The sequence below is a fragment of the Bos indicus genome, chromosome 10 (assembly GCF_029378745.1).
Source record: "Bos indicus isolate NIAB-ARS_2022 breed Sahiwal x Tharparkar chromosome 10, NIAB-ARS_B.indTharparkar_mat_pri_1.0, whole genome shotgun sequence".
Classification (NCBI taxonomy): domain Eukaryota; kingdom Metazoa; phylum Chordata; class Mammalia; order Artiodactyla; family Bovidae; genus Bos; species Bos indicus.
The window spans coordinates 60,743,509-60,761,000 of record NC_091769.1 but is presented as its reverse complement, the minus strand read 5'-3'; the positions used below and the strand labels follow the sequence as shown (position 1 = coordinate 60,761,000).

General features: G+C 40.1%; 2 protein-coding genes across 5 annotated transcripts in view; one reads left to right on the top strand and one right to left on the bottom strand.

Annotated features, from left to right (window-relative positions):
• Positions 1–9,827, top strand: part of GALK2 (galactokinase 2) — a 154,720-nt gene extending 144,893 nt beyond the window's left edge. For all 4 annotated transcript variants that reach the window (XM_070797572.1, XM_019968862.2, XM_019968863.2 and 1 more), the window contains 2 exons: positions 701–902; positions 9,268–9,827. In XM_070797572.1, coding sequence (XP_070653673.1) covers positions 701–902; positions 9,268–9,475 — 410 coding nt within the window. In that variant the 3' untranslated portion in view covers positions 9,476–9,827. The remainder of the gene's footprint in view (positions 1–700; positions 903–9,267) is intronic.
• Positions 9,819–17,492, bottom strand: part of FAM227B (family with sequence similarity 227 member B) — a 212,249-nt gene continuing 204,575 nt past the window's right edge. Inside the window, exons 14-17 of the mRNA XM_070797583.1 lie at positions 17,309–17,384; positions 16,035–16,109; positions 13,571–13,640; positions 9,819–9,935 (exon numbers count right to left, since the gene is read on the bottom strand). Coding sequence (XP_070653684.1) covers positions 9,819–9,935; positions 13,571–13,640; positions 16,035–16,109; positions 17,309–17,384 — 338 coding nt within the window. The remainder of the gene's footprint in view (positions 9,936–13,570; positions 13,641–16,034; positions 16,110–17,308; positions 17,385–17,492) is intronic.

Below are 17,492 nucleotides of genomic sequence, written 5' to 3'. Positions count from 1 at the left end.
AGGACAAAGAAAAGCCACCCACAATGCACCACAGAGATGATGACTGTTAATATTTTGGTGCTTTCTTATAATTTTTAAAATTAAAATGTACAGTTTCATATTTTATGTGTTCACTTAATAATGAACAATTTCCCATGGAGTAATAGAATGCTTTAGTAGCAATAGTATAGCATAATATTTTTAATAGATGCAGCATGATTTTAAAAGTATTTTCTGTTGTTAGCAATGTGGATTCATTCTTAGTTTCTGCTGTGATAAATAATGCTACAGTATATACATATATATACATGTGTTTTTTACACACACACATACAGAAGTAATTGTGCTTATCTCTAAGAAACATTTTTATAAATAAAAGTTCTAGTATAAGCATTTTCAGGGGTTCTTTCTGGTGGATCACAGTGGAAAGAATGTGGCTATGGGGTAAAACGTCATGACTTGTTTTGCTCTGCCACTTTCTACATGTGTGACCTTAAAGTAAAATTGACTTGAAAAGAGAGTAATTTAGACTATAAGGAAATCTTTCAGAAAGACCTATTTAAAATCTAAGGTATTAATAATAAAGACAGAAATGGAAGTTCTCAATAACTGTATTTTTCTTTTACTGAATTGTCCAGTAACTCTTTTTTTCTTTTGAATTTTTTTTTTTCCTGGCCAGTAACTATTTCTAACTCTGTCCACCATAATCTTCCTTCCTAAGTTCTCACCTTCAAACTCTACCAGCGGGCAAAGCACGTGTACAGTGAGGCTGCGAGAGTGCTCCAGTTTAAGAAGATATGTGAAGAAGCACCTGACAACGTGGTCCAGCTGCTGGGGGAGCTAATGAACCAGAGCCACAGGAGCTGCCGGGATATGTACGAGTGTAGCTGCCCTGAGCTGGACCAGCTGGTGGACATCTGTCGGTGAGGCTGAAAGAGCAGTGTGGTGGGATGCTACCAGGGAAACTGTTTAATGGAAAAAAGCAGCATTTTTTTTCTTCTCAGTGAAGAAGATCCTTCCCACTTTGTATCAGAGGGTTTGTCTGTGACACACAGCTAGACTTGTTCCTTCCTGAAGATGTATAAGATAAAAGATTGGAGACTCAACTCCATGGCTTTATGAGGTTCCAGGTTTGGAGTCCGGAGAAGGCAATGGCACCCCACTCCAGTACTCTTGCCTGGAAAATCCCATGGATGGAGGAGCCCGGTGGGCTGCAGTCCATGGGGTCGCTAGAGTCGGACACGACTGAGCGACTTCCCTTTCACTTTTCACTATCATGCATTGGAGAAGGACATGGCAACCCACTCGAGTGTTCTTGCCTGGAGAATCCCAGGGACGGGAGCCTGGTGGGCTGCCGTCTCTGGGGTCGCCCAGAGTCGGACACGACTGAAGCGACGCAGCAGCAGCAGCAGGTTTGGAGTTAGTTCTTCACAACATCATAAAAAAAGACTTTTCCATCTTTGGATGATGTTTCAGGGAGATTTTCTCAGACACAGACCCTGTGTTACTTTCTCATGGTATTTTAAGCAATGGTTCCCACTACACTGCAGCTCCACCAGCATCTCCTGTTTGGTGTCCTAAGTTTAACAGTTTTATTCAAAAGAGAAGAAAGAAAGGAAAGAGGACCTCAAGCCTAACAGAAGTGTATCAGGGAGAGGATGCTGTAGGAATTATTCAGAGGCAGCATTTCCTGTTTTCCAGGTTTAGATTAGACAGTTTGGGGAAAAGGATTGAAGAAAGCCCAGTTTATGAATGGACAATTGAAACACAAATGTAAAGAGGGAAACTCTTTCATAAAGCCTGAGAACAACATCCTTATAATTGCTGGAGAATGGGGATAATAGAGTAGAATGGTTCCTTTACCCAGAAGGGAACTCATTGACCTTGGAGGATAGAAAGGGAAATTGGGAGAACTCTCAAATGGATTGATGTTCTTTCCATTGTGAGAAAATCACAGAGAACTGCCTGCAATTAGCAATGAAAATATAATTAACCACTTGGCGCCTGCGGCTTGCCTCACTCATTGCCACACACCCAGTCTGAAAAGTTTAAACCAAGTAGCTCCAGTGATTGTAAATGGCATGTGTAACCCAACTTGTTGAGAGACTTGAACACAACCTTGCTGAAATTCACTCTGCCAGTGTTTCCTCACTATCTGCCAAAAAGGCTTTCAGAGCTTGTTTCATTGAAAGTACTCTCTTCTGAAACTATCAAGGGCAGATATTGTTCAGTTCTGGAAGTAACAGGAAGTGGAATGATTTCTGCAGAAATTTAGCAGAAGCATCTTTGCTAAGAAGGTAGTAGGATAGCTCGGATCCCATCTGAAACAGCAATGGAGGGGTATTTGGCAGCCTCCTGGAATTCTCAAATGGGACTTTCTTGTTCTGGCATGGTCAACCAGCTCTTATCTTTATGCAGCATACATTCACATGGGTAAAGAGGGAAATGACAACTAAAAATAGAGTGGAACTGATAAGTGTTATGAAAAAAATAGAAAGGCTGGAGAGTCCTAGGGGTGGGTGGATAGTCTTTATATTGACTGGCTGAAGAAGGTCTCTCTGAAGAGACAGTTGGGCAAAGACCTGAAGGAAGTGAAGAAATGAGAACAGTGGCTTCACATGTGAGGAACAGTCCAGGAGGAACAGTACACACGGAGGGCAGTATCGGAGGAGAGGGCTGCAGGTGATGAAGCAGGAGAGGCCATGGGGAGTCATACCCCTGAACCTTGTTTGCCATTGGAAGGACTCTGAGTAGGAAAAGGTGGCAATGGAAGTGTGAATTGATTTTATGCCAGATGTGCCTTGAAGGAAGAGTCAAGAAGATTGCTGTATGGGTGAAAGTGAGGAATCAAGATGACTTCTGGGTTTTTGACCAGAGAAAATGTCCTTGTTTCTGTGAAAGCCATATTTTGGGGGACCAGGCTTCACATTTCTGGGTCAGAATGATCTAGTTCCATAAGATATGAAAGCAGGAAGAGGCCTTAGAGATCCACGAGAGTTCTAAGAGGGTAAGAGATTGGAACAAGGTAACATAATCAGTCATTGGGAAAGCCTAGCTCCCCATCCAGGTGTTTTTTTTCTTTTTTTTTGCCACACCTGTTTCTCTCTCCTTGGGTTATACTGAAAGTGAAAGTGTTAGTCAGTCAGTCATGTCTGACTCTTTGTGACCCCATGGACTGTAGCCCACCCTCCAGGATCCTCTGTCCATGGGATTTTCTAGGCAAGAATACTGGAGTGCATTGTCATTCCCTTCTCCAGGGGATCTTCCCAACCCAGGGATTGAACCTGGGTCTCCCACATTGGAGGCAGATTCTCTACCATCTGAGCCACCAGGGAGGCTGAGATGTATTTGAATGAGGGACTTTAACCTATTTTCTTTTATTAAAGTTTTAATGATGGAGGCTCTGGTTTTCTATAGGTTGCAGTATTTGAACATGGAGCAAAGCCATGTTGAGCAGGGAAGGGCAATGTGTGGAGAAGGATGAAAACTGGGCTGGAATTTAGGAAGGATGTGTTCTAGCTCTGCCTTGTTTCATTCTGAGCTTTGCGACTTTGAACTGTCACCTTGCTTTATGATCTCCAATACGTTTTTCTGTTCTAGCAGTCTATAGATCTCTCTATATATTTTGAAAATGTGCTTCTAGTAGAAGATTTAGTGGCTGTGTTTTAAAAGGGTTCAGAAGAACATGCCTTTTGCTTTTTCATTTATTTGCTTTTGGAAACTCTTCTTCGGAGAAGGCAATGGCACCCCACTCCAGTCCTCTTGCCTGGATAATCCCATGGGCGGAGGAGCCTGGTAGGCTGCAGTCCACGGGGTCGCTAAGAGTCGGACATGACTGAGTGACTTCACTTTCACGTTTCACTTTCATGCATTGGAGAAGGCAAGGGCAACCCACCCCAGTGTTCTTGCTTGGAGAATCCCAGGGACGGGGGAGCCTGGCGGGCTGCCGTCTATGGGGTCGCACAGAGTCGGGCACGACTGAAGCGACTTAGCAGCAGCAGCAGCACTCCTTTTCTTAATGGCAGCTAAACTGTCTCTGTCTAGACCATTTTCATCTGCTGTACTCATTTTCAGTTGGGTCTGGTGTAAGGAGCTCACTCCCTTTTTTATGGTTGTTTTGTTTGGAATTGCTAAGTATCAAAATTACTTTCTTATTCTATATGGACTGTTTGGACTGAGTTTCCCATATTGAAAGATTATCTTTTGGCATGTTGGAAATATTGGCTAGAATAGTTGTCTGGCCTCTTAGCTTCTTAAATAATTAATTTTCTCTTTGCTGTAACTGTGGGCAGCAGGTGATATTCTCCAAATATGCCAGTTGATTGCTAGTTACTAAAGGTCTTGAGTAGCAGAGCAACCTCAGAGGAGGATACTCTGGGAGAATTAAGTAGATGTAGTCATTAATGCCATGACTTCCTAAGTCAGCACATACTTTTCATAGGGCTATTTGTGTCCCACAGGAAACTGTAGTCTAAACTCCATTTTCAAAAGCTCTGGCACTTTGCTTTATGTGGATGTATGAGGCGAAAAGGGAGGTATGCAGAAGAATGCAAGATAGTGGTAAAAACAGAATGGTTAAAACAGGAGAAAAAGACAATAGGAGAGTAGTAAATGGTAAATGAAAAAGGTCCGAATTAAAATGGCAACACTCTTAAGCCCTGGTTCCTTCTGCAGCTTTACGACTATCTTGGTGGGCAAGCAAGTGTGGGACGTGCTGGGAAGGACCTGGCAAGGCCTGGTGTGGGCCACTGGTCCCATAAAGTCATCATCTGGTAGGGTACTGTTTTGTATAAGAACCACCGCCACCTCCATAATTCCCTGTCTCCTTAAAAAAAGTTAACACCAACGGGCAATTTGTGACTAAGACTGGGCAGCCTGAGAAGGTTGGTTGCCTTGTGGTCATCAGAAGAGGGAAGAGGGAAGCTGAAGTTGAGGAGGAGCACTGCCAAAGGCTCTCTTTAGATCACCTTCCCTGGTCCACTTGTGGGACTTATATTTCTGTTAGTTTTTCTGAAGGCCTGCTTGGAAACTATTTGGCTTGAAAAGACAACTGACTGAGTGAATGAAGGATGTGATATGTAGAATACTTGGCACTATCTACAAATCTTAATGTGATCTGAGCTAGGTGTCTCCTGGTAGCTCGTCCATAGGATAGCTTAATGACTCAAGTGGAGAGAAGTGGGGGAAAAGGATAGAAGAGATCACAGATGCTTGAATTTGTTTCAGCTGAGCCTTTTACTGCTCTTCAAGAGAAAATCAGTTTAAAATCCAAAGAAAGGGCCAGAGAGGGAGAAGGAAATTATTCAGTTAGACTGCTTATTTTTTTAATTAAATTAGAAAACCTCAATTATATGAAATAATGAAGAAAATAGATGAAGCTTGCCCAATTATAAAATGATTCTTGTAAATGAACTAAATGTAAATTTTAAGAAAATGGGATTTCTTGAGGAACACAAATAAATTTTGTAACCAAGTCAGTTATATATGAGACAGCTCATTATTATATAGAATAAAGAATGGTTATATAATACTTAAAAAATAGTTAATTTTTTATTGCCATTTTGATACTTGTTGAAATTAGAGAGGACTCACTGAAGTGTTATTGCCCAAGCTACTAAGGAAGGTAAATGACAAGTTTTAAAAGACCAACAAAGGTTAAAAAGTTCATTTGCGGGTGTCCTCAGAAGTCTTCCCACAACTTTATTCCATGGCTGGCTGTGTGGCTTAGCTTCTTGCAGCCATTTTCCTAAGCAGGTGGGAGTAGGGAAGAATGAAGTGTAAATCCACCTGTGTGTGCTCTTTTCCTCATGATCTTATGGGCTAATCTGAACACTGTCAAGAAAAAGGAAGAGAGCCATTCAGCTGCCTTAGGGGCACACTTCTCTTTGGGTTTCTGTCCTCCATTTATTGTCCCCCTGCTCCTGCACTCCCCTCCCCCAATATGTGTGCCATTTGCAGGATAAACTGCCTGGTCTTCTATGAGCTTTGTGGCTTAAATTTATAAAATGGATATGTGGTTATATTTTCTTATACTTTCTCATTTGAACACTGAAGTCTATGGTTTCTTGAATCAAAAGCAATCTGAAAGTGTTTCTAATAAAAATCATAGAAATTGTTCTAGAAGCTGTGTTTTCCTGAGATTCTAATCAGAAAATTTTATACTTAGAGCAGAAGCTAGAAGTCTTTCCAGAAAAAGAGTACATTACGAATGATATATATATATAAAATACACATATAATTATTTCAAATTGTTTTATTTTACTCAATATATTTAAAATTTAGCCATTTTCTACAATTTACATTTTGTAAGATAGTTATTTTATATTGGGCAAGTATCATTTTCCTTTATTATTTTACTTTGTTTCACATAATTGAAGTTTTTAACAATTATTAGAAACTCCCAAGTGCCTGGAATTATGCTGGGCTGGAATTAGATAATAACCTGTCCCTAAATTCAAGATTTTCTGAAATAACTTAATATCTATTTATAAAATATATCAATATATATCTTAAAATAAAATTGAATTAAAATACAAGGCACAATTCCTTGCTTTCCCTCTGCAGTTTGTGGCAAAGTTGGGACTTACTGGATCTCTCCCCACCTCCTCCCTCAAGGCCACCTTTGATCCATGCCTTACTTTAGTCAGTGCTTTATGGTCAACTCAGTTCATTTAAAAGTAGGAAATTTTATTCAGGCTATACTTAGGTGTCTGGAAAGCTGATTATAGGAGTACACTTTTTAGTGATAAAAGGAGTCAAAGGGGAACATTCCTTATAATCTATATCTGCTCTAGTCTTTGTTTTGTAGATCATGCCTTATAAGGCTGAGGATATTTCTGTTGTTTTGACCAAACCTTCCTTGTTAGTCCCAATCAACTGACCACAAGCATCAAAGTGATATTTGGGGTTTTAGGGGTTTGGTTTCCTAGGCTTTGTATTGCTTCTCTGATGTGCCATAGCTCAGGAGCTGTATTTTTAATGTCTCACTAGTTTCCCAGGAAAAAAATGCAGTTGTGAAAAGTTCACTCAACACCCTTAGCTCACCTAACTTTTTTCTTGATTTAAAGCTTATGGGGAGCACATGTATACCTGTGGCGGATTCATTTTGATATTTGGCAAAACTAATACAATTATGTAAAGTTTAAAAATAAAATAAAATTAGAGAGAAAAAAAAAATAAAATAAAAAAAAATAAAGCTTATTAGTTTACTAACTCTGACTGTCTCACACAATTTCTATGGCCACATACCAGCAGGGCACACTGCAGGCAGTATCTCGCTGCCTTTGTGAGTGTGTATAACTGGGCAGGCTGCTGACTAGCTGTTGGGGCAGCACCTGGTTTGTGATCACAAGTGCCACTGACTCGGGTAGAGGGCTCTTTATAATAGCACTTACCGTTCTCAACAGGGAAAATTTGAGCCCTGACGATTTCAAACCATGTGGTTGATGCAATCTAGTTCATTTTCATTTGTAGCAGGCAGGGTGGTGATAGAGCAGCTCTGGAGACTTAAAAGTGAATGATTTACCTAGAAAGACTTCTAGTGTCTGCTCTCTGGAAACTGGCAGGAGAGTCAGGAAAATAGGCCCCCTGGCACAATTCCTATAGGTTTTGCAGCCAGTTAGAAACACTTTCAGTTTGCTTTAGATTCAATTTTGAGACCACAGTTTTCAAAAACTGTTCAAATGAGAAAGTGTAAGAAAATATGCCTAGAAGTTCACTGAAGACCATAAAAGACTTGGTTGACTTGAGTCCAGAAAAATGGTATAGTTTGGGTCTTAGAAAATCAAATAAGAGGGCATACTGTTCTCTAAACCATACCATGCTGGCTTTGATGCTTAGATTTAGTGTCTTTCAGAGATACTTCAGTGACACCTCTGTTTTTCTTAATATCTTCCACAAGAAGAGATAGTTTGATATGGCTGTGTGACAACTTTTTTTTTATTCCACCAAATTGCAAACTAGCCCCTTGCCAGCCTAGGAACTCTAGATAAATACTAGAATCTCAGGGTAAGTGAAACTTTTCAGTTTAGGCTCTTTTTACCTACTGGGCCATAAACTGAATGTTTGAGGGGCAGGAGGAGATGAATAATCTATTTGCTTGCAAGCATTTTTGTTTTCTTCTCTAGACATCTACTTTCATATGAAAAACATATTTTAATGAATATAACAGATGATGAAAAGAAATCAACTGAGAAAATCATTGAGGGGGAAATGAATTACTGATGTGCAATAATTCTCATGTCCTAGAATAAGGGTAATATTCTATTGATATTTTCCAGGAAATAAAGTAGCTCATTTATATGGACAAAGGGGACAAAATTGTGCTAAATTAATTATGAAATTCTTAATCTGCTATGAATTTGGAGTAAATTTTATTAGGATGAATTTGGAAGCACATGTGAACTGTTCTTGTCAGGATAAATTGCGTCTTTAAAGATGAGTGATCTTTGTACTTGTGTAGGGCCTTTCACTTTGGTATAAATCTTAGGTTTGAAACTGTGCTTGGTTGATGGCCACTAAAATTGCCTCTTGCTGCATGGAGGCTTATATAGTCATTTCCATCTCAGCCACACATTTGGTTCAGATGAGAAATTCTGCGTCCAGTCATCAGAACCAGCTCCTGAAGGCACAGGGAAGATGGGGATGGACCTGCTGAACCACTACCCTCTTGTGGAAAGGTCTGCATAATTTCCCTTTAGAGATTAGCAGGTAAACTAACTTAGAGTTTAGTAACATTCTTTGTTGAGAAATTCATTTAGCACAAATCTAGGCTATCTGTTCTAGGTGACTGAATGCAGCTTAAATAGCCACCAGAGGAAGCTCTCACTTGTATGTATAAGACTTGCACTTTAAATTTTGATTTGCCCTCTTATGGAGCAACCTTCTGATTCATACTGTTGATTATGTGTACTACCTGTTTTCTTTTTACTCCCTCTTCTTGATCACCTGAAGACTTGTTATATAACTCTTCAAATGCTGGCTTTATGGAATCAAGACTACAGGGGGTTATTGCCAGCCTTCATGAAACAGGAGTACTACTAATTTTTACTAAAGAGCCAAAACTTGGGGCTAGTTTTAGATACAATTAAATTTCAAATCACCTTCTGATAATAGTACAAATTTTGTAATGTCCTAAAATGTTTGACAACACTGAAAAAAAAAAACAAAAACCCACAAAACAAAGCACACCACATAATCTCTCCTTAGTTCTTGGAGTGTTCTGAAGCACCAGGAAAATCAACTCTTATTTTCATTTGCAGGTTCTAATTTTTTCTCTCATTGTTTTAGGAAATTTGGGGCTCAAGGATCACGACTTACTGGAGCAGGATGGGGAGGCTGCACAGTTTCAATAGTACCGGCTGAGAAGCTGTCCAGCTTCCTGGCAAATGTGCACGAAGCCTATTACCAGAGGAGCAACCGAAGCTTAGCGCCGGAGAAGCAGAGTTTGTTTGCTACCAAACCTGGAGGTGGAGCTTTGGTTTTCCTTGAGGCCTAAACAATGTAAAAAATCTCCAAGAAACTATTTAGAACATTTAGGGACTGGCAGGACTTCTCATGCCACAGTAAATTAATCCTCCTTCTGTTTTGTATTATGAAGAAATGGTTGCTATTATCAAGATATATTTCCAAAGAAATGGTTGAAATCTCCCCATGCTTCATAAAGATGATTTTTCCACCTGAAATATGTTTTCTACCAATAAGGGCAAAGATTATGCTTGGATAGAGATCTCTTAAGATAATTTACTTAGATTTATTGATTTCAAGATTTTTAAAGGCACGTGGTAAAAGACCATCGATACTGGTACCTCACAGATTGTACCTGAATTAAACATACATTCTTAAATACAGTTTACTTCTGGTTTCTCCGGGCATTCTTCTTCCTCAGGGTCTTCTGTTGATGATGATGATGATGACAGTGATGCCAAAAATTCTCTCTCAGTTAGAGCTTCAAAACGCTATTAAAATAATACACTATTAAGGATTCACAGATTTTTCTGGATATTGTATACTTGAAAGTGAGATTCTCCCAGTTATCAACTTGAGGGAGATCACTTAAATTTTTTTCAAAAAATGGATTCAGGAAGAAAATCCCAGGCTGATTTAATTTTTTTAACCATTTGATATCATATAAACAGTTACTTTCAATTCTTTTGGCCCTGAGCTTTCTCTATCATAAAAGAGAAACTTTAGATTAAAAAAAAAAACAAAACACTTCAAGTTCTTATCTCTGTGCACATGGAAATAGATAATTATCCAAATATTAATTCAGATAATTCAATTTATTCATGGAATTTACTTTATTCCCACTCTATCCTTCCTTTTTTTTAATGCCACTCGAGTCCAGGATGCAGGTTTACTATTCTAGGAAAATCCATCTGCGCCTTGCAGCCTTCACTGTACATCGAGCAAGGCTTGTTTGTATATGTGAACCAATGTAGGGCAGGTATGAGGCATGCAGGCGAGGTATGAAAAGGCTGAGAGTGGGCTCTGGGATTGGGTAGGCTTGTTGGTAGATGCCTGTTTATCAAAATGGGCAGAAAGTTTGGCCTCATGGTTATGGTTAATGAGTGGCTGTCCCCCAGATAGACTACAGGAAGGCCTCCCTGAATTATATCACAATTTAGACCAAAAAGCATTTTGCTGGCATAGTCAGATAATTGAGGGACAGCAGTTATTTGGCATAAATTATCCATAAGTTTATCACAATTTTCTGTTATTCTCAGCTTGGTTTTGCTCAAACACTGGGCATCTTCTTGAATCTCAGAGAAGCTGAGACAAAACTGGTTGTAACATTTCTCAAAGAACAGCAGTCATATACAAGCACTAGGAAATCCATTATTCTAAAATAAATTTTGGTACATTTTTATTCTTAGCAGAAAGGTAAATACTTGAGAAAACTTAAGTCAAATTTGCTTGCATTTTAAAAAATTGATTTAAAATTATAATCCTTTAATAATTTTCCATTTTTCCACAGAAGATCTGTGGTTGATTGATATATAATTCTTTGAAGATACCCGAATTATTGTAAAAAATGCACTTGCTTTTGCTTTGCTATTCTATTTAAATTTTTCACATGAGAAACCTTCTTTATAAAATAGGTAAGTAAACATTTCTTGTGCACATTCTGCTTTGGAAGACATAGCCATTCTAAGCTTGAATCTACTCCTGTATTTATCTTGATGTCTGGCTTGAAGAAAAATATTTTTCCAGTGAAACCATCTCCTAGTGTTATTCTAGAAATTATGAAAGATGTTGAACTCATTTGTGGAAAGGAGAGGGCTAAAGAAAGTGAAGTCCCTCAGTCGTGTCCAACTCTTCAGGTCTGCATGGACTGTAGCCCACCAGGCTCCTCTGTCCATGGGGATTCTCCAGGCAAGAATACTGGAGTGGGTTGCCATTTCCTTCTCCAGGAGATCTTCTCGACCCAGGGATCAAACCTGGGTCTTGGCAGACTCTTTACCCTCTGAGCCACCAGGGAAGCCCAAGGGAAGGGAAGCCAGGAGGGAAGACTTTCTTTCTTTCTTAAAGGATGAATAGAATTTGAAAGCTGGGGAATAGGCAATGCAGATGATCAAAGTGTATGATTATGGATAAACACCATATGTTCAGAAGACTTGGTGGGAGTGAAGGGTTTGCCTTGGGATGGATGTAATGGAGAATAAGATCAGTGATATTGGTTGGAACCAGATTTTGAAGAGCTCCGTGTTCAGCAGGTAGACCAGGTATTGCAAACCAGCAGCCCACAGGCTGTGTCTGATCTACAGATTTATATAATTTGACCTCCAGGGTATTTAAAAACTCAAGTCCTAAACAGGAATTTTACTGAAGAATCTGGCCCACTCTAGTATTCTTGCCTGGAGAATCCTGTGGATGGAGGAGCCTGGTGGGCTGTTGTCCGTAAGGTTGCACAGAGTCGGACATGACTGAAGTGACTTAGCATGCATGCATGCATTGGAGAAGGAAATGGCAACCCACTCCAGTGTTCTTGCCTGGAGAATTCCAGTGACAGAGGTGCCTGGTGGGCTGCCGTCTGTGGGGTCTCACAGAGTCAGACACGACTGAAGTGACATGGCAGCAGCAGCAGCAGCAGCTGGATTGCAAATGGTAAAAGATCTGATAACACTTTGGTCTCCATTCCTGCAGAGTCACAGTGACCTACGTGAGGAAGTAGCGGCCATGTTTAGCTGAGGCACAGACTCTCCAGTGTGCTATGCTTTCCACAGCTCATGTAGTTTCCCTAATATTCAAGCCATTTACTGTTAACCAGCTGAGGTCATTTGCTCTATACTTATACTTTTCTTATACTAAATAAATATTTCTCTGTACCTGTGTCTTTAGCAGTAGTAGTCAAGAGAGATCATGAAATAATGGGAGGAATAATTTTTTGTGTGTGGAAGAATTGTTCTATTTGTTTAATATATAACACCCCAACACTGCAGGAGATGCAAGAGACTCCAGTTGGATCTGGAGGTCAGGAAGAGCCCTTGGAGGAGGGCACGGCAACCCACTCCAGTATTCTTGCCTGGAGAATCCCATGAACAGAGGAGCCTGGAGGGCTACAGTCCATAGGGTTGCAAAGAGTTGGACACGACTGAAGCAACTTAGCACACACGTACTCCTTTGTTACCTTTCTGCTTCATTGGACTTTGATCTGTTTTTGACATTACAGCAATAGCCAATGAGGATTGCTCTAGATTTTTGCATGGAAGCCTGGCACGCTGAAAATGAAAAGCTCTCTCTTATTCCTGACCTCAGAATGTCCAACCTTCAGATTTATTGTACACTGTTCCCTACATGTTCTTTCTTGTTGGAAGGGAAGAAGGACCTTTAGCTTTAACAGGATTGCCTGTAAGTTGAGGAGGAAGAGAAGGGAAGGGAACAAAGAAAACGCCTGCCTTTTCTTTCCTTCTTATACTTGAGTCCTATTTAGAGCCTTATCATTTCTTATGTCGGAGAAGGCAATGGCACCCCACTCCAGTCCTCTTGCCTGGAAAATCCCATGGGCGGAGGAGCCTGGTAGGCTGCAGTCCATGGGGTCGCTAAGAGTTGGACACGACTGAGCGACTTCACTTTCACTTTTCACTTTCATGCATTGGAGAAGGCAATGGCAACCCACTCCGGTGTTCTTGCCTGGAGAATCCCAGGGACGGGGGAGCCTGGTGGGCTGCCGTCTTTGGGGTCGCACAGAGTCGGACACGACTGAAGCGACTTAGCAGCAGCAGCATTTCTTATGTTCCTGTTAATTGAGGGCAAGGGTCATTCATCTAACATAGGAATCCAATATATTTTTGTTGAATTATTACTGGGAAATAAAATTTCTGACTGCATTTGGAGGTTTTCAGTTGTATAAAATGCTTCTGGTCAGAAGCGAAGATGGGGATGAGTGAGCATGAGCTTGTCACAAATCATGAGACAGAGATTATACTAAATGTACATGTGGATGATTAAATAACAAGAATGTATTCTATCCTGCTACTGTAACCTGGACATGAAAATGATATATTGCTTATTAAGTATATTCCAGTCTTCATAAGAGAAGCTAAAGAGAGAATTCTCAATTATTTTCAGAAAAAACAAACAAACAACTTACCAGTTGATGGAGGAAATTCTCAAAATCACTCTTAACTTCATAGGGTTTCTTGGTAGCCTTTGCTTGGAGTCTAATCGTGAAAACAAGACAACTGGTGAGCAAACTAATTGTTTTAATACTGACACCAACTAAGAGCCAGCATCTACAGGGTTTAATATGCTAGCATCTACCACTTTGCATATATAATTCAATTACTCTGACAATAATCCTAGGAAGTAAGTTCTACTATTATCCTGTATTATAGATGAGGAAAGAGGCTTAGATAGGTTAAGTGACCTGTCCACAGTCCTTCAGCTAGCAAGTAATAGAGGATTTGTACCCAAGCAGTGAGACTAGAGCCCTCCATTGTAATCACCGTGTGACACTGCATCCCAGCAGTGAAACACCCTCTTTAGTGAGAGGGTCTGTACAGTATTCCCTTCACTGACTCCACTCACTGTGCTCCAGTGGGGATTGCAGGATGAGCCACTGGGGAGGGAAGAGTAAGAGGAACTGGTCTGGGAAGGATCTTGGCAGGGGAGAGAAAGATGTAAAAGGATGGAGGGTGAGAGTGCTTACTAAACCGTAAGCTCACTGAGGGTGGGGATCCAGGAATCTCTCATGATCTCGGCCACCAACTACTCCATTCAAGAAATATTTATGAAAGAGTTAAATAACTGAATTGAAGAGGCAGCAGGAACCTTTCCAGAGATTATGGATGAAGACAGGAGCAGAGGCAGGCCAAGCAAGTAAGGATAGGAACTTGGGACCAGGGATAGACATTAGGAAGAAAAACATAGGTAAGAGAAATAAAAATGAAAAGGGAAGAAGGATATTAATTTCAGTGGCAATTTTCAAGTGAAACATTTAAAAATTATACTGTGAAATCTGTAGGAAGTAAAATTTTCTAAAAATTCCAAACACACTTTGCTTAAGCATGAAGCTTGGATTAGCCAACCCCTCATAAGGCCTGCTCTACGTTTCTTCAGCATTTAGTCTAGGGTTCCCTGAGAGCATGCAGTAAGGCTACTTCTTAGAGGTCTCTTGCATTAGTGTTCTCTGACTGACAAATGCTCCCTCACTCATTCTCTACTTTATCTCTGCCAATTTTATCTTCTCAGCCTGGGTTTTCTCCTCATTTATTACCCTCTTGGGCTCTCCTTTCCTGCTTTTCTTCTTCTGGCTCTTATGGTTGTTTTGGGTCTCACCTTCATAGCACTATTTAAATACACTCCAAAATATCCCTGGTGCCCTTTTTTCAGTAATACTCTCTTAGAGTCTTTTTGACTGCAAGTCATTCTGAGACTTGTTCATCTTGCTTTGTTAAAAATCAATCCATTGTCAACCCACTTTTAACTTACAGTCCCTCTCTTCTTATTTTTAAATGACAGCTTTGTTGATATATCTCATACCCTAAAATCCATCCTTTTAAAGTATACAATTCAGTGGGTTTTAGTATATTTGCAAAGTTTTGCAACCATCACCACTACCTAATCTCCCATCTTTGTCTTTCCTTTCCATGAGTATCTTTTTTTGAAGACTACAGATGGAAACTTGAACACTCTGCCTGTAAATTTAACAGGCTCACTGGAGTAAGATATCCATCTGAGTATTTCCCCCTTCACATTCTCCAGCAGTGTGCCATTGCATAACACATATTTGAGTGCTTCTTGTGAGTTGCTCTGAAAATTGCTCTACATTCTTCTGCATATCCTGAGTGGTGAGAAATCCTATCCTCTATAGATCTCATTTTTGGGAACCTGGAAATAAGATCTTATAATTTGTGTGTTGTAAAGGTGAAAGCTGGATGATAAAATTTTTGGTGCAAAGTGAACTAAGGTTTTAAAATAATGAGCTGAATTTTCTCATGTGACTGGGAGACCTGGTTTACAAGTTGCAAAATAGCAGGCAGAAGTATGGCAGTATGACTGGAAGAAAATTGTGGTTTATTTGAAGTGCTGTACTCATTGGACATTTATCCTTGCTTATGTGGATATACTGGAAGAAGAAGTGGGTTAGTCCCAATGCCTTATAGTTTTCTTTTTTATACCCTCATTTATGAAATAAACACATGTGCCCAACTTTCTTTGTTTCAGGGGGTACAATGTTTGTATGTATAGGGGAAGCAGCAGGGGCAGAAAGGGGGCAAAGAACTAGCCTGAGACCAAGTAAATTGGTTGTTTTTCTATAGTTCACATCTTCTGTAGGGCAAGGCATGGTTATGGATCTTTAAAAGGCCCTCAGCTTAAGTCCTATGCCTGGTGGAATAAAAGGAGATGATGATAATATTTAGCAATTAATTAAATTAGCAGAGTAAGTGATTATATGGATAAAATAGTGCTAATCCAGATGAACTATTGAGTAGAAAACTTCAGCAGATATTCCAGTTAGTGAATTTTTACATATTAAACCCACTGTGGTTTACATAACACAGTTATTCAATTAAAATATTTTTTAAGCACTACAAGTTGAATAAGAAACAAACCTATGAAACTCCTTGTCAACTTTTTCCTGTCGCTGTCTTAGGAGTTTTATTTCTTCATTAATTACGTGGTTTTCTCTATAAAATCAAAGTTTGGAGTTAAGTTTTTAAAATAATGCAGGCAATTCTCATTGAGAAAGAATAAATCAACAATTTGCTGCCTTCCACGTATCAGTAAAAGTTCCTTACAAAACTTTTCAGCATCCTCTCCCAATGCATGACTTTTGGTACGAGGAGTTCCCCATCATATCTCCCCTTATAAACATGCACCAAAGGCATCATCCATGTCACCTAAGCATGGTCTGGACTCCACCTTGCTGCTTCCACACAAACTGTCTTACAAGGTACCCGTCCCTATTCTTCCCACTGTAATAGGAACCTGGGAGTTGGTGATGGACAGGGAGGCCTGGCATGCTGCAGTTCATGGGGTCACAAAGTCGGACACAACCGAGCGACTGAACTGAACTGGAGGGTTCTGTACGTGTGTCTGTGTGTGTCATGTGTGTCAGTGGGAGGGGAATGGGGCTCCAGGGGAAGTACCAGCTCAGACTTCTGTCCTGCCTGCTGGATGGAATAGGACTTGGCTGACTATTCTTGGGTTTCCCTCTCTTTGATGTGTTTCCTGAACAGCATCTGGTACCGAAAGGGTAGGATACCCATCCTTTCTCCCCTTTAAGGGCAATAAGACAGCTAGGCAGTGACCTTGATATCACAGGCAGAAGAACTGGACCCTGCCAGTTCTCATAAAAACTGATGGACATCCTCATTAAGCCATTTCATGCTTTCTGGCACATAAGAATACTATAACTGGGTAAGAGTAATAATTTTTAGTTAAGCACAAAAAACTTAGAGTGTTTCCCCAAGAAAACATTCCAGAAAAGACCCCCTGCCTTTCCTCCACACCACCCCTACTCCAAAAACTTCTACTGCAAACAACCTGTCTGTTCTCCAGGGCTTATCTTTGTAAATGAATAATACTCAATCTCTGTTCTCTGGAACTCTCCTCTGGTTTCTCCACGTTGGAGTACATCCCCCCACCCAGACCATGGGAAAGCTTCCTTCCTTCTTTCAATCCCTGATACATGCCTGGTCACCATGGTTAAAACATAACATTGACACTTACCTGAAAGGAATCTCCGAGTCTATTATAAGATGCTCAGAGGTGACTCTTCTTGTCAGTAAAATAAGGAGCTTAGTTGTAGATAATTTCTATGGTCACTTCCAGTTTTAAAAGTGTCTATGATTTTATATTTATCATTAGTGTGAAGTAAACTTACATTCTAAATTCCTTTCGGTTCTTTGCAAATTGTCTTTTTGCTTCCTTTAGAATATCACGATAAGTTGGTGCAGGTGGTGTGATAGGCCTATGGTTAAGGAAAGATTTTCAACTAGGAAAATTTGGCAGAGGTAAACATATCCTTCAAAGGAGGACTCAGGGAGCCATCTTGCCTGGGCTTCCCA